Source organism: Oncorhynchus keta, chromosome 25, assembly GCF_023373465.1.
Source record: "Oncorhynchus keta strain PuntledgeMale-10-30-2019 chromosome 25, Oket_V2, whole genome shotgun sequence".
NCBI classification, from domain to species: Eukaryota; Metazoa; Chordata; class Actinopteri; order Salmoniformes; family Salmonidae; genus Oncorhynchus; species Oncorhynchus keta.
In genome coordinates, this window is record NC_068445.1 from 39,599,693 (window position 1) to 39,621,547 (window position 21,855).

General features: G+C 40.0%; 1 protein-coding gene across 3 annotated transcripts in view; it reads right to left on the reverse strand.

Annotated features, from left to right (window-relative positions):
• Nucleotides 1-21,810, reverse strand: part of LOC118377317 (protein prenyltransferase alpha subunit repeat-containing protein 1-like) — a 34,043-nt gene extending 12,233 nt beyond the window's left edge. Inside the window, exons 1-4 of one of the 3 annotated variants that reach the window (XM_035764208.2) lie at nucleotides 21,663-21,810; nucleotides 17,170-17,339; nucleotides 14,804-14,870; nucleotides 6,646-6,750 (exon numbers count right to left, since the gene is read on the reverse strand). In XM_035764208.2, the coding sequence (XP_035620101.1) occupies nucleotides 6,646-6,750; nucleotides 14,804-14,870; nucleotides 17,170-17,339; nucleotides 21,663-21,748 (428 nt within the window). In that variant the 5' untranslated portion in view covers nucleotides 21,749-21,810. The remainder of the gene's footprint in view (nucleotides 1-6,645; nucleotides 6,751-14,803; nucleotides 14,871-17,169; nucleotides 17,340-21,662) is intronic. The other 2 variants (XM_035764209.2, XM_035764210.2) reach the window with 2 other exon arrangements.
• Between the last annotated feature and the right edge of the window lie 45 nt (nucleotides 21,811-21,855).

A 21,855-nucleotide genomic window follows, 5' to 3' on the forward strand; every position in this document is an offset into this window, starting at 1 on the left:
TATAAAATACAGTGTGTCTATGTGGAGTCAGTATAAAATATAGTGTGTCTATGTGGAGTCAGTATAAAATACAGTGTGTCTATGTGGAGTCAGTATAAAATATAGTGTGTCTATGTGGAGTCAGTATAAAATACAGTGTGTCTATGTGGAGTCAGTATAAAATATAGTGTGTCTATGTGGAGTCAGTATAAAATATAGTGTGTCTATGTGGAGTCAGTATAAAATATAGTGTGTCTATGTGGAGTCAGTATAAAATATAGTGTGTCTATGTGGAGTCAGTATAAAATATAGTGTGTCTATGTGGAGTCAGTATAAAATATAGTGTGTCTATGTGGAGTCAATATAAAATATAGTGTGTCTATGTGGAGTCAGTATAAAATATAGTGTGTCTATGTGGAGTCAGTATAAAATATAGTGTGTCTATGTGGAGTCAGTATAAAATATAGTGTGTCTATGTGGAGTCAATATAAAATACAGTGTGTCTATGTGGAGTCAGTATAAAATATAGTGTGTCTATGTGGAGTCAGTATAAAATATAGTGTGTCTATGTGGAGTCAGTATAAAATATAGTGTGTCTATGTGGAGTCAGTATAAAATATAGTGTGTCTATGTGGAGTCAGTATAAAATATAGTGTGTCTATGTGGAGTCAGTATAAAATATAGTGTGTCTATGTGGAGTCAGTATAAAATATAGTGTGTCTATGTGGAGTCAGTATAAAATATAGTGTGTCTATGTGGAGTCAGTATAAAATATAGTGTGTCTATGTGGAGTCAGTATAAAATATAGTGTGTCTATGTGGAGTCAATATAAAATATAGTGTGTCTATGTGGAGTCAATATAAAATACAGTGTGTCTATGTGGAGTCAGTATAAAATACAGTGTGTCTATGTGGAGTCAGTATAAAATATAGTGTGTCTATGTGGAGTCAGTATAAAATATAGTGTGTCTATGTGGAGTCAGTATAAAATATAGTGTGTCTATGTGGAGTCAGTATAAAATACAGTGTGTCTATGTGGAGTCAGTATAAAATATAGTGTGTCTATGTGGAGTCAGTATAAAATACAGTGTGTCTATGTGGAGTCAGTATAAAATACAGTGTGTCTATGTGGAGTCAGTATAAAATACAGTGTGTCTATGTGGAGTCAGTATAAAATACAGTGTGTCTATGTGGAGTCAGTATAAAATACAGTGTGTCTATGTGGAGTCAGTATAAAATACAGTGTGTCTATGTGGAGTCAGTATAAAATACAGTGTGTCTATGTGGAGTCAGTATAAAATACAGTGTGTCTATGTGGAGTCAGTATAAAATATAGTGTGTCTATGTGGAGTCAGTATAAAATACAGTGTGTCTATGTGGAGTCAGTATAAAATACAGTGTGTCTATGTGGAGTCAGTATAAAATACAGTGTGTCTATGTGGAGTCAGTATAAAATACAGTGTGTCTATGTGGAGTCAGTATAAAATATAGTGTGTCTATGTGGAGTCAGTATAAAATACAGTGTGTCTATGTGGAGTCAGTATAAAATACAGTGTGTCTATGTGGAGTCAGTATAAAATATAGTGTGTCTATGTGGAGTCAGTATAAAATACAGTGTGTCTATGTGGAGTCAGTATAAAATACAGTGTGTCTATGTGGAGTCAGTATAAAATACAGTGTGTCTATGTGGAGTCAGTATAAAATATAGTGTGTCTATGTGGAGTCAGTATAAAATACAGTGTGTCTATGTGGAGTCAGTATAAAATACAGTGTGTCTATGTGGAGTCAGTATAAAATACAGTGTGTCTATGTGGAGTCAGTATAAAATACAGTGTGTCTATGTGGAGTCAGTATAAAATATAGTGTGTCTATGTGGAGTCAGTATAAAATACAGTGTGTCTATGTGGAGTCAGTATAAAATACAGTGTGTCTATGTGGAGTCAGTATAATATAGTGTGTCTATGTGGAGTCAGTATAAAATATAGTGTGTGTGTGTTGGAGTCAGTATAAAATACAGTGTGTCTATGTGGAGTCAGTATAAAATATAGTGTGTCTATGTGGAGTCAGTATAAAATATAGTGTGTCTATGTGGAGTCAGTATAAAATACAGTGTGTCTATGTGGAGTCAGTATAAAATATAGTGTGTCTATGTGGAGTCAGTATAAAATATAGTGTGTCTATGTGGAGTCAGTATAAAATATAGTGTGTCTATGTGGAGTCAGTATAAAATATAGTGTGTCTATGTGGAGTCAGTATAAAATATAGTGTGTCTATGTGGAGTCAGTATAATATAGTGTGTCTATGTGGAGTCAGTATAAAATATAGTGTGTCTATGTGGAGTCAGTATAAAATATAGTGTGTCTATGTGGAGTCAGTATAAAATATAGTGTGTCTATGTGGAGTCAGTATAAAATATAGTGTGTCTATGTGGAGTCAATATAAAATATAGTGTGTCTATGTGGAGTCAGTATAAAATATAGTGTGTCTATGTGGAGTCAGTATAAAATATAGTGTGTCTATGTGGAGTCAATATAAAATACAGTGTGTCTATGTGGAGTCAGTATAAAATATAGTGTGTCTATGTGGAGTCAGTATAAAAATAGTGTGTCTATGTGGAGTCAATATAAAATATAGTGTGTGTGTGGAGTGTCAGTATAAAATATAGTGTGTCTATGTGGAGTCAGTATAAAATATAGTGTGTCTATGTGGAGTCAGTATAAAATAGTGTGTCTATGTGGAGTCAGTATAAAATATAGTGTGTCTATGTGGAGTCAGTATAAAATATAGTGTGTCTATGTGGAGTCAGTATAAAATATAGTGTGTCTATGTGGAGTCAGTATAAAATATAGTGTGTCTATGTGGAGTCAATATAAAATATAGTGTGTGTTGGAGTGTCAGTATAAAATATAGTGTGTCTATGTGGAGTCAGTATAAAATATAGTGTGTCTATGTGGAGTCAGTATAAAATAGTGTGTCTATGTGGAGTCAGTATAAAATATAGTGTGTGTTGGAGTGTCAGTATAAAATATAGTGTGTCTATGTGGAGTCAGTATAAAATATAGTGTGTCTATGTGGAGTCAGTATAAAATAGTGTGTCTATGTGGAGTCAATATAAAATATAGTGTGTGTTGGAGTGTCAGTATAAAATATAGTGTGTCTATGTGGAGTCAGTATAATATAGTGTGTCTATGTGGAGTCAGTATAAAATAGTGTGTCTATGTGGAGTCAGTATAATATAGTGTGTCTATGTGGAGTCAGTATAAAATAGTGTGTCTATGTGGAGTCAGTATAAAATATAGTGTGTCTATGTGGAGTCAGTATAAAATATAGTGTGTCTATGTGGAGTCAGTATAAAATAGTGTGTCTATGTGGAGTCAGTATAAAATAGTGTGTCTATGTGGAGTCAGTATAAAATATAGTGTGTCTATGTGGAGTCAGTATAATATAGTGTGTCTATGTGGAGTCAGTATAATATAGTGTGTCTATGTGGAGTCAGTATAAAATATAGTGTGTCTATGTGGAGTCAATATAAAATATAGTGTGTGTTGGAGTGTCAGTATAAAATAGTGTGTCTATGTGGAGTCAGTATAATATAGTGTGTCTATGTGGAGTCAGTATAAAATAGTGTGTCTATGTGGAGTCAGTATAATATAGTGTGTCTATGTGGAGTCAGTATAAAATATAGTGTGTCTATGTGGAGTCAGTATAAAATAGTGTGTGTATGTGGAGTCAGTATAATATAGTGTGTGTGTGTTGGAGTCAGTATAATATAGTGTGTGTGTGTTGGAGTCAGTATAATATAGTGTGTCTATGTGGAGTCAGTATAAAATAGTGTGTCTATGTGGAGTCAGTATAATATAGTGTGTCTATGTGGAGTCAGTATAAAATATAGTGTGTCTATGTGGAGTCAGTATAATATAGTGTGTCTATGTGGAGTCAGTATAATATAGTGTGTCTATGTGGAGTCAGTATAAAATATAGTGTGTCTATGTGGAGTCAGTATAAAATATAGTGTGTCTATGTGGAGTCAGTATAAAATATAGTGTGTCTATGTGGAGTCAGTATAAAATATAGTGTGTCTATGTGGAGTCAGTATAAAATATAGTGTGTCTATGTGGAGTCAGTATAAAATATAGTGTGTCTATGTGGAGTCAGTATAAAATATAGTGTGTCTATGTGGAGTCAGTATAAAATATAGTGTGTCTATGTGGAGTCAGTATAAAATACAGTGTGTCTATGTGGAGTCAGTATAAAATATAGTGTGTCTATGTGGAGTCAGTATAAAATATAGTGTGTCTATGTGGAGTCAATATAAAATACAGTGTGTCTATGTGGAGTCAGTATAAAATACAGTGTGTCTATGTGGAGTCAGTATAAAATACAGTGTGTCTATGTGGAGTCAGTATAAAATATAGTGTGTCTATGTGGAGTCAGTATAAAATACAGTGTGTCTATGTGGAGTCAATATAAAATACAGTGTGTCTATGTGGAGTCAGTATAAAATACAGTGTGTCTATGTGGAGTCAGTATAAAATATAGTGTGTCTATGTGGAGTCAGTATAAAATACAGTGTGTCTATGTGGAGTCAGTATAAAATATAGTGTGTCTATGTGGAGTCAGTATAAAATACAGTGTGTCTATGTGGAGTCAGTATAATATAGTGTGTCTATGTGGAGTCAGTATAAAATATAGTGTGTGTGTGTTGGAGTCAGTATAAAATACAGTGTGTCTATGTGGAGTCAGTATAAAATATAGTGTGTCTATGTGGAGTCAGTATAAAATATAGTGTGTCTATGTGGAGTCAGTATAAAATACAGTGTGTCTATGTGGAGTCAGTATAAAATATAGTGTGTCTATGTGGAGTCAGTATAAAATACAGTGTGTCTATGTGGAGTCAATATAAAATACAGTGTGTCTATGTGGAGTCAGTATAAAATATAGTGTGTCTATGTGGAGTCAATATAAAATACAGTGTGTCTATGTGGAGTCAGTATAAAATACAGTGTGTCTATGTGGAGTCAGTATAAAATACAGTGTGTCTATGTGGAGTCAGTATAAAATATAGTGTGTCTATGTGGAGTCAGTATAAAATATAGTGTGTCTATGTGGAGTCAGTATAAAATATAGTGTGTCTATGTGGAGTCAGTATAAAATATAGTGTGTCTATGTGGTATAAAATACAGTGTGTCTATGAGTCAGTATAAAATATAGTGTGTCTATGTGAGAGTGTGTCTATGTATCAGTATAAAATAGTGTGTCTATGTGGAGTCAGTATAAAATAGTGTGTCTATGTGGAGTCAGTATAATATAGTGTGTCTATGTGGAGTCAGTATAATATAGTGTGTCTATGTGGAGTCAGTATAATATAGTGTGTCTATGTGGAGTCAGTATAATATAGTGTGTGTGTGTTGGAGTGTCAGTGAAGCATGTGAGCCGAGTCCAGTGCAAAGAGTCAGAGTGTGTATATGTGTGTATTTACAGTGGAACCTTTAAAAACCATCACTTTAGAGGCACTGAAGTACACTACATGCCCAGAAGTATGTGGACATACTGTCATGTGGACCATTGTCATGCTGAAACAGGAAAGGGCCTTCCCCAAACTGTTACCACAAAGTTGGAAGCACAGAATCGTCTAGAATGTCATTTTATGGCGTAGTGTTAACATTTCCCGTCACTGGAAATAAGGGGCCTAGCCCGAACCATGAAAAACAGCCCCAAACCATTATTCCTCATCCACCAAACTTTACAATTGTTACTATCCATTCTGGCAGGTAGCTTTCTCCTGGCATCTGCCAAACTCAGATTCGTCCATCAGACTGCCAGATGGTGAAGCGTGATTCATCACTCCGGAGAACGCGTTTCCACTGCTCCAGAGTCTAATGGTGGCGAGCTTCACATCACTCCAGCCGACGCTTAGCATTGCGCATGGTGATCTTAGGCTTGTATGCAGCTGCTCGGCCTTGGAAATTCATTTCATGAAGTGTTGCAACCAAGGACATTATTTTTTACGCTGTACGCGCTTCAGCACTCGGCGGTCCAGTTCTGTGAGCTTGTGTGGCCTACCACTTGGTGGCTGAGCCGTTGTTGCTCCTAGACGTTTATACTTCACAATACCAGAACTTACAGTTGACCGGGGCATCTCTAGCAGGGCACAAATTTGACAAACCGACTATGACGGTGCCACATTGAATGTTACTGAGCTCTTCAGTAAGGTCATTCTACTGCTAATGTTCGTCTATGGAGATTGCATGGCTGTGTGCTTGATTTTACACGCTTGTCAGCAACAGGCGTTGCTGGAATAAACAAATCCACTCATTTGAAGGGGTGTCCAAATACCTTTGTATATATACACTATTTTGGTCCACTGGCGACGAGACGTGCATTGTAAAATCGCCATAGTTACTATAGGGCTGGGAATTACCAGGGACATCACGATACCATATCACGATACTTGTGCATTGCGATTCTATAGACGTGTTACGATTTGATACTGCGATTCAACGTTCCAAACATATTGCTCCCCATACGCTGACAACATAAATTGCTTCATTTAAGAAGATGAGAACAACCTATGAATGAAAAATCCTGGAGATTTGGTGCCGGTAACTAGTTAAAAGTTACCAAAAAGGATGGTAAACGTGGAAACTCCACCCCCCACCGGTCCTACCTGTGTATCCATGTCTCAGGGCTCTTGGGGAACTTGGTGAGGGCCAGTTTTCCCAGGTACAGGTCTCTCTCTGGACTCAGGGCTCCACATTGTAGCAGTTCCTTCCTGCCAGAGCAGACAGAGGAACTATTTAATGACATCTAAATGCTCCTGATGTGAATCTTATGTTACTGTAGTTTTGTGTGTGTGCTATTTGCGTACTTCTGTTTGTTTTAAGAAACACTGCATAAAATAAATTCCCAAAAGAATAGATCAATCATCTCACACACACACACGCCCCCAAAGATGGTTAGGTGGTCGAAAACAGAAAAATTGTCTCGTATATTTATTTTTTATGACTACATAGACCATGGCAGGGCTGCTGACTGTGGTTACATTCTCTGGACAAGGTCTTGGTTTAAAACACAACAGGCACAGATTAGGTTGTGACCTTGACAGTTGGATACGGCATTTGGTATGACAAAAATGATTTGACCCGGGCGTTGTCTTTGAAGGGAGGACTTGTGTCTTAACGGTGTTGGTTCACTCTGAACTCAGGGGAACACATAGCTGAGATGACTGGTGTTAAGACACAGGGCAGTGGAGAGTGTTGGGAGTCAGGTCAATTTGTTACAGGACATGTCATGAACAGAACAACAGGTCAGGAGACACAGATTAAACCTAGTCCTGGTCAGTTGATAATCTCCTTTGAGCCTATTCCAGGACTAAATTTAATCTGTGTCTGGGAAACCAGTCCACAGAGTCACACACCCTTAAAATACCTCCCTGGAATAGTCTTCAACCCTAGTATTATAACCCAACACTGCCGTTATGTTGAGCCACAAACCACTGCATGTGGTTAAAAATATGATATTTAGCTCCATCTCCTGGCCAAAACTGGAAGCACAAGTTGCAACAGCTGCTTCACGTCTTGCATCCCCTTGATATAAAATCAACTGCATTTTTTTACTTAAGTACTAGCATATAACAACAACTGCCTGAAACAAGAATCAACTACCATGTCAAACATTGAGGCCAGGCTAGTCTAGTTAAAGAAAGTCTACTGTGACAAAATATATTAATGAAATCAAAGTTTATTTGTCACGTGCGCCGAATACAACAGGACCTTACAGTGAAATGCCGAATACAACAGGGCCTTACAGTGAAATGCCGAATACAACAGGACCTTACAGTGAAATGCCGAATACAACAGGACCTTACAGTGAAATGCCGAATACAACAGGACCTTACAGTGAAATGCCGAATACAACAGGACCTTACAGTGAAATGCCGAATACAACAGGGCCTTACAGTGAAATGCCGAATACAACAGGGCCTTACAGTGAAATGCCGAATACAACAGGACCTTACAGTGAAATGCCGAATACAACAGGACCTTACAGTGAAATGCCGAATACAACAGGACCTTACAGTGAAATGCCGAAGACAACAGGGCCTTACAGTGAAATGCCGAATACAACAGGGCCTTACAGTGAAATGCCGAATACAACAGGACCTTACAGTGAAATGCCGAATACAACAGGGCCTTACAGTGAAATGCCGAATACAACAGGACCTTACAGTGAAATGCCGAATACAACAGGACCTTACAGTGAAATGACTTACAGTGAAAGACAACAGGGCCTTACAGTGAAATGCCGAATACAACAGGGCCTTACAGTGAAATGCCGAAAATACAACAGGGCCTTACAGTGAAATGCCGAATACAACAGGACCTTACAGTGAAATGCCGAATAAAACAGGGACTTACAGTGAAATGCCGAATACAACAGGGACTTACAGTGAAATGCCGAATACAACAGGGACTTACAGTGAAATGCTGAATACAACAGGAACTTACAGTGAAATGCCGAATACAACAGGGACTTACAGTGAAATGCTGAATACAACAGGACCTTACAGTGAAATGCTGAATACAACAGGACTTACAGTGAAATGCTGAATACAACAGGACCTTACAGTGAAATGCCGAATAAAACAGGGACTTACAGTGAAATGCCGAATACAACAGGGACTTACAGTGAAATGCCGAATACAACAGGGACTTACAGTGAAATGCTGAATACAACAGGACCTTACAGTGAAATGCCGAATACAACAGGACCTTACAGTGAAATGCCGAATACAACAGGGACTTACAGTGAAATGCTGAATACAACAGGACCTTACAGTGAAATGCTTACTTACAGGCTCTAACCAATGATGCGGGGAAAAAAGTATATATATGTGTGTGTAGGTAAGTAAAATAAATAAAACAGTAAAAAGAAATGTGAAAATAACAGTAGCAAGGCTATATACAGACACCTGTTAGTCAGGCTTATTGAGGTAGTATGTACATGTAGGTATCGTTAAAGTGACTATGCATATATGATGAACAGAGAGTAGCAGTAGCGTAAAAGAGGGGTTGGCGGGTGGTGGGACATAATGCAAATAGCTCGGTTAGCCAATGTGCGGGAGAACTGGTTGGTCGGGCCAATTTAGGTAGTATGTACATGAATGTACAGTTAAAGTGACTATGCATATAAGATAAACAGAGAGTAGCAGCAGTGTAAAAGAGGAGTTGGGGACACACACACACAATGCAAACAGCCCAAACAGCCCATTTGGTTACCTGTTCAAGGAGTCTTATGGTTTGGGGGTAAAAACTGTTGAGAAGTCTTTTTGTCCTAGACTTGGCACTCCGGTACCGCTTGCCATCGGGTGTAGAGAGAACAGTGTATGACCGGGGTGGCTGGGGTCTTTGACAATTTTTAGGGCCTTCCTCTGACACTGCCTGGTGTAGAGGTCCTGGATGGCAGGCAGCTTTGCCCCAGTGATGTACTGGGCCGTATGCACTACCCTCTGAAGTGCCTTGCTGTCGGAGGCCGAGCAATTGCCGTACCAGGCAGTGATGCAACCGGTCAGGATGCTCTCGATGTTGCCAAATATTTTTAGTTTCCTGAAGGGGAATAGGCGTTGTCGTGCCCTCTTCACAACTGTCTTGGTGTGTTTGGACCAATTTAGTGTGTTGGTGATGTGGACACCAAGGAATTTGAAGCTCTCAACCTGCTCCACTACAGCCCCGTCGATGAGAATGGGGACGTGCTCGGTGCTACTTCCACAATCATCTCCTTAGTCTTGGTTACGTTGAGGTAGGTTGTTATTCTGGCACCACCCAGCCAGGTCTCGGAGCAGCTAGCAAGAGTATAGGCAACCAGAGACCTACAGCAGGGAAGAGAGAGGCCCGACTAGACTCTGAAGATGATGGGCCATATCGGGGTGGCAGCGTAGCCTAGTGGTTAGAGTGTTGGACTAGTAACCAGAAGGTTGAGAGTTCAAACCCCCGAGCTGACAAGGTACAAATCTGTCGTTCTGCCCCTGTTCCCAGGCCGTCATTGAAAATAAGAATGTGTTCTTAACTGACTTGCCTGGTTAAATAAAGGTTAAAAAAAATATAAAAAAATAATTGAAAATAAGAATGTGTTCTTAACTGACTTGCCTGGTTAAATAAAGGTAAAAAAAAATTAAAAAAAATTGAAAATAAGTATTTGTTCTTAACTGACTTGCCTGGTTAAATAAATAAAAATTGGGTCAATACCATGCATTGCCTTGGTGGATCAGAGAAACTAACTCTACGCAGACAACACCATTCTATATACTTCTGGCCCTTCTCTGTGTTAACAAACCTCGAGATGAGTTTCAATGCCATACAACACTCCTTCCGTGGCCTCCAACTGCTCTTAAAATGCAAGTAAAACTAAATGCATGCTCTTCAACCGATCACTGCCCGTCCAGCATCACTACTTTGGACGGTTCTGTGGACAACTACAAATACATGTTTGGTAAGACTGTAAACTCTCCTTCCAGACTCACATTAATCATCTCCAATCCAAAATGAATTATAGAATTGGCTTCCAATTTCACAACAACTCATGCTGCCAAAAATGCCCTCGTAAAACTGACTATCCTACAGATCCTTCATTTCAGCAATGTAATTTACAAAATATCCTCCAACACTCTACTCAGCAAATTGGATGTAGTCTATCACAGTGCCATCGGTTTTGTGACCAATGCCCCATATACTACCCACCACTGCGACCTATATGCTCTTGTTGGCTGGCCCTCGCTTCATATTCGTCACCAAACCCACTGGCTCCTGGTCATCTACAAGTCTTTGCTAGGTAAAGCCCTGCCTTATCTCAACTTACTGGTCACCATAGCAGAACCCACCCATAGCACGCGATCCAACAGGTATATTTCACCGGCCAAAACCAATTCCTCCTTTGGACGCCTTTCCTTCCAGTTCCTCTGCTGTCAATGACTGGAACTAATTACAAAAACCACTGGAGACTCATATCTCCCTCTCTAACTTTAAGCATCAGCTGTCAGAGGAGCTCACAGATCACTGCACCTGTACATAGCCCATCTGTAAATAGACCATCCAACTACCTCATCCCCATAATGTAAAACATGTTTTTGCTCCTTTTCCCCCCCAGTATCTCTACTTGCACATTCATCTTCTATCACCACATCTATCACTATGGCCTATTTATTGCCTCACCTCCCTTATCTTACCTCATTTGCACACACTGTAAATATACTTTTCTATTATGTTTGTTTATTCCATGTGTAACTCGGTGTTGTTTAGGTCGCACTGCTTTGCATTTATCTTGGACAGGTCGCAGTTGTAAATGAGAAATTGTTGTCAACTACCCTACCTGGTTAAATAAAGGTGAAATAAATGTTTTAAAAGTTCCTGACTGTACACACTGTAGTAAGACTTTAGAAAGGTAAATGATTTACATGATATTCTGAGTTGAGTAGATTTAAGAAAAACTCAAGAGTTGCGGGCCTCCCGGGTGGCGCAGTGCTAGCCCGGTTCGAGCCGGTTCGAGCACAGGCCCAGGCTCTGTCGCAGCCGGCCGTGACCGAGAGGTCCATGGGGCAACACACAATTGGCCAAGCGTCGTCTGGGTTTGGGAGGGTTTGGCCGGTAGGGATATCCTTGTCTCATCACGCACTAGCGACTCATGTGGCGGGCCGCTAACCAAGGTTGCCAGGTGCACGGTGTTTCCTCCAACACATTGGTGCGGCTGGCTTCCGGGTTGGATGCGCGCTGTGTTAAGAAGTAGTGCGGCTTGGTTGGGTTGTGTTTCGGAGGACGCATAACTTTCAACCTTCGTCTCTCCCGTTGTAGCGATGAGACAAGACTGTAACTACTAACAATTGGATACCATGAAATTGGTGAGAAAAAGTGGGTAAAAAGTCAAAAAATTAAACTCTGAGTTACACACATTTATCTTAACTCTGAATCAGGCCCCAACTAACAGACTATTGCTCCAGCATTTATGATGGTAGCTCCAGCATTTATGATGGTAGCTCCAGCATTTATGATGGTAGCTCCAGCATTTATGATGGTAGCTCCAGCATTTATGATGGTAGCTCCAGCATTTATGATGGTAGCTCCAGCATTTATGATGGTAGCTCCAGCATTTATGATGGTAGCTCCAGCATTTAAAGGCTTGCGTGGGGTATGAGAACACTGTGAAATAAGAAAAAATTCCTGAGAGGATAATCAAATATATCATTTACATGGAGTAACTCAGAGTTCACCCTGTCCAGATACAAGTTACCACAAAGATCATACATCCATATAGACAGCATCAGAGTTATCCTCAGAGGACAAGTTACCACAGAGATCATACATCCATATAGAGAACATCAGAGTTATCCTCAGAGGACAAGTTACCACAGAGATCATACATCCATATAGAGAACATCAGAGTTATCCTCAGAGGACAAGTTACCACAGAGATCATACATCCATATAGAGAGCATCAGAGTTATCCTCAGAGGACAAGTTACCACAGAGATCATACATCTATATAGAGAGCATCAGAGTTATCCTGAGGACAAGTTACCACATATCATACATCCATATAGACAGCATCAGAGTTATCCTCAGAGGACAAGTTACCACAGAGATCATACATCCATATAGAGAGCATCAGAGTTATCCTCAGAGGACAAGTTACCACAGAGATCATACATCCATATAGACAGCATCAGAGTTATCCTGAGGACAAGTTACCACAGAGATCATACATCCATATAGAGAGCATCAGAGTTATCCTCAGAGGACAAGTTACCACAGAGATCATACATCCATATAGAGAGCATCAGAGTTATCCTCAGAGGACAAGTTACCACAGAGATCATACATCCATATAGACAGCATCAGAGTTATCCTGAGGACAAGTTACCACAGAGATCCTACATCCATATAGACAGCATCAGAGTTATCCTCAGAGGACAAGTTACCACAGAGATCATACATCCATATAGAGAGCATCAGAGTTATCCTCAGAGGACAAGTTACCACAGAGATCATACATCTATATAGAGAGCATCAGAGTTATCCTGAGGACAAGTTACCACATATATCATACATCCATATAGACAGCATCAGAGTTATCCTGAGGACAAGTTACCACAGAGATCCTACATCCATATAGACAGCATCAGAGTTATCCTCAGAGGACAAGTTACCACAGAGATCATACATCCATATAGAGAGCATCAGAGTTATCCTCAGAGGACAAGTTACCACAGAGATCATACATCCATATAGACAGCATCAGAGTTATCCTCAGGAGGACAAGTTACCACAGAGATCATACATCCATATAGACAGCATCAGAGTTATCCTCAGAGGACAAGTTACCACAAAGATCCTACATCCATATAGACAGCATCAGAGTTATCCTCAGAGGACAAGTTTCAGACACAGATACTATAGTATTATTCTGTCACAATAGTCGTCTGGATTAGAGGTCAACAGACTATGATTTTTCAACACCGATACCGATTATTGTAGGACCAAATAAAAGCAGACACCGATTAATCGGCCAATTAAAATTTTAAAAAATGTATTTGTAATATTGACAATTACAACAATACTGAATGAACACTTATGAATGAACACGAACTTGGCTGTCTTCGTTAAGAAGAAATAGTCTTCACAGAGTTTGCAACGAGCCAGGTTAGCAGGCAATATTAACTAAATATGCAGGTTTAAAAATATACACTTGTATTGATTTTAAGAAAGGCATTGATGTTAATGGTTAGATACACATTGGAGCAAGACAGTCCCTTTTCGCAAATACGCACTGCATCGATTATATGCAACGCAGGACACACTAGATAAACTAGTAATATTAACCACCATGTGTAGTTAACTAGTGATTATGATTGATTGATTGTTTTTTACAAGATAAGTTTAATGCTAGCTAGAAATTGACCTTGGCTTCCTACTGCATTCACGTAACAGGCAGTCTCCTCGTGGAGTGCAATGTAATCAGGTGGTTAGAGCATTGGACTAGTTAACTGTAAGGTTGCAAGATTGAATCCCCGAGCTAACAAGGTACAAATCTGTCGTTCTGCCCCTGAACGAGGCAGTTAACCCACTGTTCCCAGGCCGTCATTGAAAATAAGAATGTGTTCTTAACTGACTTGCCTGGTTAAATAAAGATGTAAAAAATAAAAATATATATAAATTGTCCAAGTCGGTATCCAAAAATACTGATTTCCGATTGTAATGAAAACTTTCCATTCCGATGAATCGGTCAACCTCTAGTCTGGATACTGTAACAGAGAGACATGTTGTCCCCTCAGAGGGGGAAGGGCGTACTGACCCTAAGGCATCGTCTTGGCAGTTATTTCAAAACGTATAGGTTCATTATAATTTTGACATACTTAATATCTACTTTTACATGTTGAAGAGTGGCCTGGAGTTTTTTTTTAGCCCTAAATAATAATCACCCCCACACAAAAAAAAATAAAAAATACCAAACCTCCTATATGCTATATGTTGCCCACCCCTGGCCAATGGGATTGAGTGGGGTCTATTTAGAGGGCGTATTATTGTGTCTTCAATTTTATTTATTTTTTTACCTTTATTTAAATAGGCAAGTCAGTTAAGAACAAATTATTATTTTCAATGACTGCCTAGGAACAGTGGGTTAACTGCCTGTTCAGGGGCAGAACGACAGATTTGTACCTTGTCAGCTCGGGGGTTTGAACTGGCAACCTTCCGGTTCCTAGTCCAACTCTCTAACCACTAGGCTACCCTGTGGCCACAACGTATACAGATCAGAATGGTGTGAGCCGGAGTTCTTACCTGACATTCCAAGCAGTGGTGAAGTCTGGGTTGAGCAGTAGCAGAGTGCAGGTGATGTCTACCAGAGCTTGAAGAGGGAGAGACAGGGCAGTATATCAACTGATTCTTTTCAGTAAAAGTAAAGTAATTTATAATGCCCATTTTGTTAGGTACAATAAATTCTGTCTGTCCAAAATGGTAACGAAAGGATTTCGTCACATCCCCAAAAAGCTCATTTATACGAAGTAGACTGAGTTCATCCTTCCTCTAGAAACCAACATGTTTTAGGTATAGGCCAGAGCTGTGTTCGAATACTCATACTAACCGTACTATTTGTGGGGTAAATTGAGTATATAGTATTGCTTATTGGTCATAGTGTTGGTAGGCCAAAAGTTCCCGAATGTCGTACTACATTCGCCAAAATACGAAGAATACAAGCAGCGGACACTATTTTCGTGCTTTTAGGACCCATAATGCAATTCTTTGGAAAATGGGCGTGGCTTCACATCATCAAGAAAATTGTGTTAAATATGCAGCCGAAGTCCAATGAGAGCCCCTACAAATTCATTGCTTTATCTAATTATGACAAATGTTAAGAAAACGTTGGGCAATGTAATAAAGTAATTACCTTTCAAATAAGTTACCTTACACGTTATGTTGGCTGACAATTTGTTAGCAAAGCTATCCTTACAAACCACAGAGCATTACAGCAGTATGTACCAGTATGTTAGCTAGCTACCTAACGTTAGTTGGCTACTAATACATGGAACTTGCCAATATATTAACTATAGGCTAACTACCCAACGTTTATTTACTTGATTATTCCTGTTATTCTTAGCTAAGTGGTATAGTCGTTGGGCGTTCTCAATGGACATTTGTGTGCTTTCGTAAATTCGCTCTGGTGTCTGACTTGCCAAGTTAAATAAAGTGTACCAGAGTGCAGAATAACTGATGAATTTACGAAGGCTCAACACCCATTGAATATGGCCTGTGTCAGTAAACGTCGGCAAAAAGTGTAATTAAATTGTTGCCAGCAGCAGTTACAGTCACCAACGTTCTGGATAACATGAAAACAGCCTAACCAGCTCTGCTTGGGCGGGTAAAATGGTCAGAGTGGGGTGTTCTCTTATTTGTCTGGAAGTAGCTAGTAAGTTAGCTTGGGTGCCGTTGTGAGGTCAAAACGTTGGAATCAACCCTACTCCTCGGCTAGAGCATCCAGTTTGCACCCTGGACGCTCCCAAAGCAAAACACTATGAATTTACAAATGGACAATCTGACAACACTCTGAATTGACGAACGCCCAGAGTGCACTCTGGCACTACAGATTGAATTTAAGAACACACCCCAAGTCGTGAAATGTCTAACTTGTAATTTGTTATGCTAACAAGCTAGCAAGAGGTTGCATAGCAACAGCATCAACTTCCGGTAGACCGGCAAAGCGCTAGTACTCTCAACTGAAAGGATACCGTTTGTTTACAGTATACTAACATGAACTAATAGTATGTAGTATATATTCATTAAGTATGTGGTATACATTATGTTAGTATGGGTATTCAAACACAGCTCAGGACTTCAGAGTACAGTAAGCCTTGCAATCTACAGTGAGGAGTCTCTAAGCCAGCAGCAGTACAAAAGGTTACTTTCCCTGTCCTAAAAGCAGCAGTACAAAAGGTTACTTTCCCTGTCCTAAAAGCAGCAGCTATGAAAACGTGTTGATGCCATCACCAACCGTTGAGCCCTTGAGCAAGGAACTTAACCTCAAACTGTTCCAGAGGGCCTCCCGAGAGGTGCAGTGGTCTAAGGCACTGCATCGTAGTGCTAGCTGTGCCACTAGAGATCCTGGTTCGAGTCACAGCCGGCCGCGACCGGGAGACCCATGGGGCGGCGCACAATTGGGCCAGCATCGTCCGGGTGAGGGTTTGTCCGGCCGGGATGTCCTTGTCCCATCAGGCTCTAGTGACTCCTGTGGCAAGCCGGGTGCATACACGCTTGACACGCTCACCAGGTGTACGGTGTTTCCTCCGACACATTGGTGCGGCTGGCTTCCGGGTAAAGCAGGCATTGTGTCAAGAAGAAGCAGGGTCGTATTTCGGAGGACACACGGCTCTCGACCTTCTCCTCTCCCGAGTCCGTACGGGTGTTGCAGCGATGAGACAAGACTGTAACTACTACCAATTAGATAGCACAAAATTGGGGAGAAAAAGTGGAAAAAATAAATCAAAATAATCACTGAAAAACTGTCCCTGAGGGTAGAGCTGCACCATGCCTGACCTGTGCTTCCAACCCCTCGGGGGAAATGTGTGTTTATCTTGGGGTGTTGGACTAAATAAAAAAATTAAAAAGACATTTCTGAGGACAGTAAGGAAACTGGACAATAAAGTTCTTACCTTCCCTATCCAGCCACTGTTTGCGCTGCCTGTAGAGCAGTAGCTTGTTGTGGACGTAGGGTAGCAGGTATTTGACACACCAGCTCTCCACCCCCAGCTTGTTCTCTACCAGCACGATGGGGCTGCGGTTATACCTGACCTCTGGACACGGGATCAGACCTATCTCATCACTGAGGGAGGGAGGGAGAAAGGTGAGTGAAAACCTGCATGCTAATTGCTAAAACTACAAGGGCACAACACTCTACTCTCGTTGGGATAGGCAGAAAACAAATGTTTTCAGGGATACAGTATTTCAATGTAACTTCCGTTTCCACTGAAAAACTGGATGTAGGGGGGGGACTCTGCTCAGTGGTCGTTTTACGGCTGCAACGTTAAGTTAGACAGACACACAGTAATAACAACCTCCAGCCCAGTCTAATGAGGGCTTTATTGACTGTCTGGTGCAGGGTTGTATTTAGCCCAAATGGGTCTCTAGTTGAAAGAGCTTTTATATGCACAACTAACACTGGTCTGGACGGGAGACAAGCCTTGTAGAGAGCAACCTAGTTCGCACACATGCATCTCCAGAGAGTCTACGCCGTGAGCGCACAGCAAAACTGCAGCACGCACACAAAGAGTCCCTTTTGCATTAGGGTCATGTATAGTAGAGGTCGACCGATTAATCGGAATGGCCGATCAATTAGGGCCGATTTCAAGTTTTCATAACAATCGGAAATCGGTCATTTTGGATGCCGATTTTGCCGATTTTCTTTACACCTTTATTTAACGAGGAAAGTCAGTTAAGAACACATTCTTATTTTCAGTGACGGCCTAGGAACGGTGGGTTAACTGTCTTGTTCAGGGGCAGAACGACAGATTTTTACCTTGTCAACTCGGGGATTCAATCTTGCAACCTTACGGTTAACTTGTCCAATGCTCTAACCCCCTGCCTCACGAGGAGCCTGCCTGTTACGCGAATGCAGTAAGAAGCCAAGGTAAGTTGCTAGCTAGCATTAAACTTATCTTATAAACAATCAATCAATCATAATCACTAGTTATAATTACACATGGTTGATGATATTACTAGTTTATCTAGCGTGTCCTGCGTTGCATATAATCGATGCAGTGCACATTCGTGAAAAAGGACTGTCGTTGCTCCAACGTGTACCTAACCATAAACACTAATGCCTTTCTTAAAATCAATACACAGAAGTATATATTTTTAAACCTGCATATTTAGCTAAAAGAAATCCAGGTTAGCAGGCAATATTAACCAGGTGAAATTGTGTCACTGTCCATTGCACGCAGAGTTAGGGTATATGCAACAAAGAATTTTACGTAATTATGACATAACATTGAAGGTTGTGCAATGTAACAGAAATATTTAGTCATATGGATGCCATCCGTTAGATGAAATACAGAACGGTTCCATATTTCACTGAAAGAATAAACGTCTGGTTTTCGAGATGATAGATTCCGAATTTGACCATAATGACCTAAGGCTCGTATTTCTGTGTGTTATTATATTATAATTAAGTCTATGATTTTATAGAGCAGTCTGACAGTGATGGTAAGCACCAGCAGGCTCATAAACATTCATTCAAACAGCACTTTCGTGCATTTTGCCAGCAGAGCTGCTGTTTATGACTTCAAGCCTATCAACTCCCGAGATGAGGCTGGTGTAACCATGTGATGTGAAATGGCTAGCTTGTTAGCGGGGTGCGCGCTAATAGCGTTTCAAACCCCACTCGCTCTAAGACTGAGTAGTTGTTCCCCTTGCTCTGCATGGGTAACGCTGCTTCGAGGGTGGATGTTGTCGTTGTGTTCCTGGTTCGAGCCCAGGTAGGAGCAAAGAGAGGTACGGAAGCTATACTGTTACACTGGCAATACTAAAGTACCTATAAGAACATCCAAAGGTACATGAAATACAAATGGTATAGAGAGAAATAGTCCTATAATAACCACAACCTAAAACTTCTTACCTGGGAATATTGAAGACTCATGTTAAAAGGAACCACCAGCTTTCATATGTTCTCATGTTCTGAGCAAGGAACTTAAACGTTAGCTTTCTTACATGGCACATATTGTACTTTTACTTTCTTCTCCAAACACTTTGTTTTTGCATTATTTAAACCAAATTGAACATGTTTCATTATCTATTTGAGGCTGAATTGATTTTGTTGATGTATCATATTAGGTTAAAATAAGTGCTCATTCAGTATTGTTGTAATTGTCATTATTACAAAAATATACATTTATTTTTTTATATAATCGGCCGATTAATTGGTATCGGCTTTTTTTTGTCCTCCAATAACCGGTATCAGTATTGAAAAATCATAATCGGTCGACCTGTAATGTATAGTACGAAAAATGTCACAAATAGAACTGAAGTGATTTCTAATTCTATATGCTAGAGAGGAATGTTCTACACAGCTATATCTGAATGTTCCACAATGTTGTTATGCTGAATACAGCCCAGCTCTGGCACAGGCAGAGAGGGACACAGAACAAGGGTGGAATTTTAACTTTTGAGGGTGTGTGTGCATAGTCTAGCTATGCATCAACATGAGTCAGGTGAATGGTATCAAACGCAGACAGTCTCAAAGCACTGCACTCAGTGCAGCTGAGCACAGCCCGGGTCACTTCCAATAACACCAGAGGGTTGGAGAAGCCTATGCAACATTATACACACCAACACTACAAATCAAGCTTAGATTTTGTTTTTTTGCCTCTTAACCTTATCATATAAAGTAGAAATGTAGGTTATCAATCAGAGAAGTTCAGGCATGGTCTGACATTGTTCTACTTTTGATAATAATTATTTGGTGGTTGCTATGGTACCCATTTCATGGGTCTCAAGAGAAGACAAACTAGGTGCACACTGCCCACAAAATAGTGGAAACTGAGCTGCACTTCCTAACCTCCTGCCAAATGCATGAGCATATTAGATACACATATTTCCCTCAGATTACACAGACCTACAAAGAATTCGAAAAACAAACCCAATTTTGATAAAACTCCCATATTTATTTGGTGAAATACCACAGTGTGCCATCACAGTAGCAATATTTGTGATCCGTTGCCACAAAAGGGCAATCAGTTAAGAACATACACCATTGTTTATTTATATTACAATGGTGACCTACCCGAAACACGGGTCTGAGTGACGCCTCTAGCACAGAGATGCAGTGCCTTAGACCGCTGTGCCACTCGGGAACTTATTGTAAATACAACCCAGATTTATTTCTGTACTTTAATTCTTTGCACATCGCTACAACACTGTATATAGATATAATATGACACCTGAAATGTCTTTATTCTATTGGAACTTTTGTGTAACTGTTCAATTTGATTGTTTATCTATTTTACTTGCTTTGGCAATGTTAACATATGTTTCCCATGCAAATAAAGCCCCTTGAAATTGAAAAGCGTCACAGCCAGGGTCTGGATAAACTAATTTAACTGTATCAAATGAAAAGTTATTTTTCCACATTTCGTTGTGCGGCATACAGCATTCTCTCTCTTTCTTTTAAATATGTGTATAGGCTTGTTTATAATGAGCTCTGAGCAGACTGTCAAAACAAAAACAAACTAAAGAAAAGGTCTGGGATGTTCAGCATTAAAGTAAAAGCATCCACACCCTGTTCTTAAATGAGAATGTAGGCCAGTTCTAATTTAGAACACTCACTCAAGGACGTTTCTACACAGAAGCTAGTTTACATTCCAGTTCTATTCTGCATTCTACATCTGGGTTCCCCAACTGGTGGCCAGCAGGTGATTTTATTGTCCCCCAAGTTTTCTGAGTAAAGAAAAGTAAAAAAAGACATGTTACTATTTAAAAAATAATAATAATTAAAAACATTGTTGGACATAAGACTAAAAACACCACGAAATCAGCTCCAAGTGATTTTGATTGTGGAAATATGTTCCCAACAGAACTGAGGAAACACTGACAAAGCTACACTGCTATGACATGGCATGTTAAGAGTCGCCAGCCGAGGAAGGTGTGACTCTTCCAGCAATATTTGGCCGACTGGTTAAGTTACTTGTATGTGGTGAAACGCGCTTTCTGATCACATGATTTGTGCATACCATTCCAGAAACAGGAACAACAACAAGTCTGTGTTATCCCTTTCTGCTAATCAAGCTAGATAGCTATGGCCAGTCGCCTAGCTAACATTATTTGGCTAACGAATAGCTGCTAATGTAGATAGCTAACTAGGTAAATGGCAAACAAATTCAGCAGCAAAGTCAAATATATTTCCACAGCGATTTGTGGCTCAATGTAAGCAAAGACACTAGTTAGCTACCTTGCTATTTTTGCAAGCCTATACTGCCCTGGCTAGCCTTTTATCCTGCTAGCTAGTTAACGGTAGCTGACCAACAATCTGTGATGACTAACGTTAGCTAGCTAGCTTGCTAATGTAATGATATTGCTTGTTAGCACACCACGCAATGATTCATTTGATGTTATAGTGTAGCTAGCTTATCCTCGATAAAGTGGATATACGTACATATTCGGGTTTCTCTTGAAGGCGTTATTGATATCTTTTACAACTCTCTGAACCAATACCTCCACCTCGTTCTCCGTCTCTGCCATTTTTGTACACTGATGACGTCAACGGATTATCTCAAATTCATCCGGGTCATTAAAAATTAACACACTTGGCTAGGCCAAGTGCGCATGTGTAAAACAGGTTTCACCAT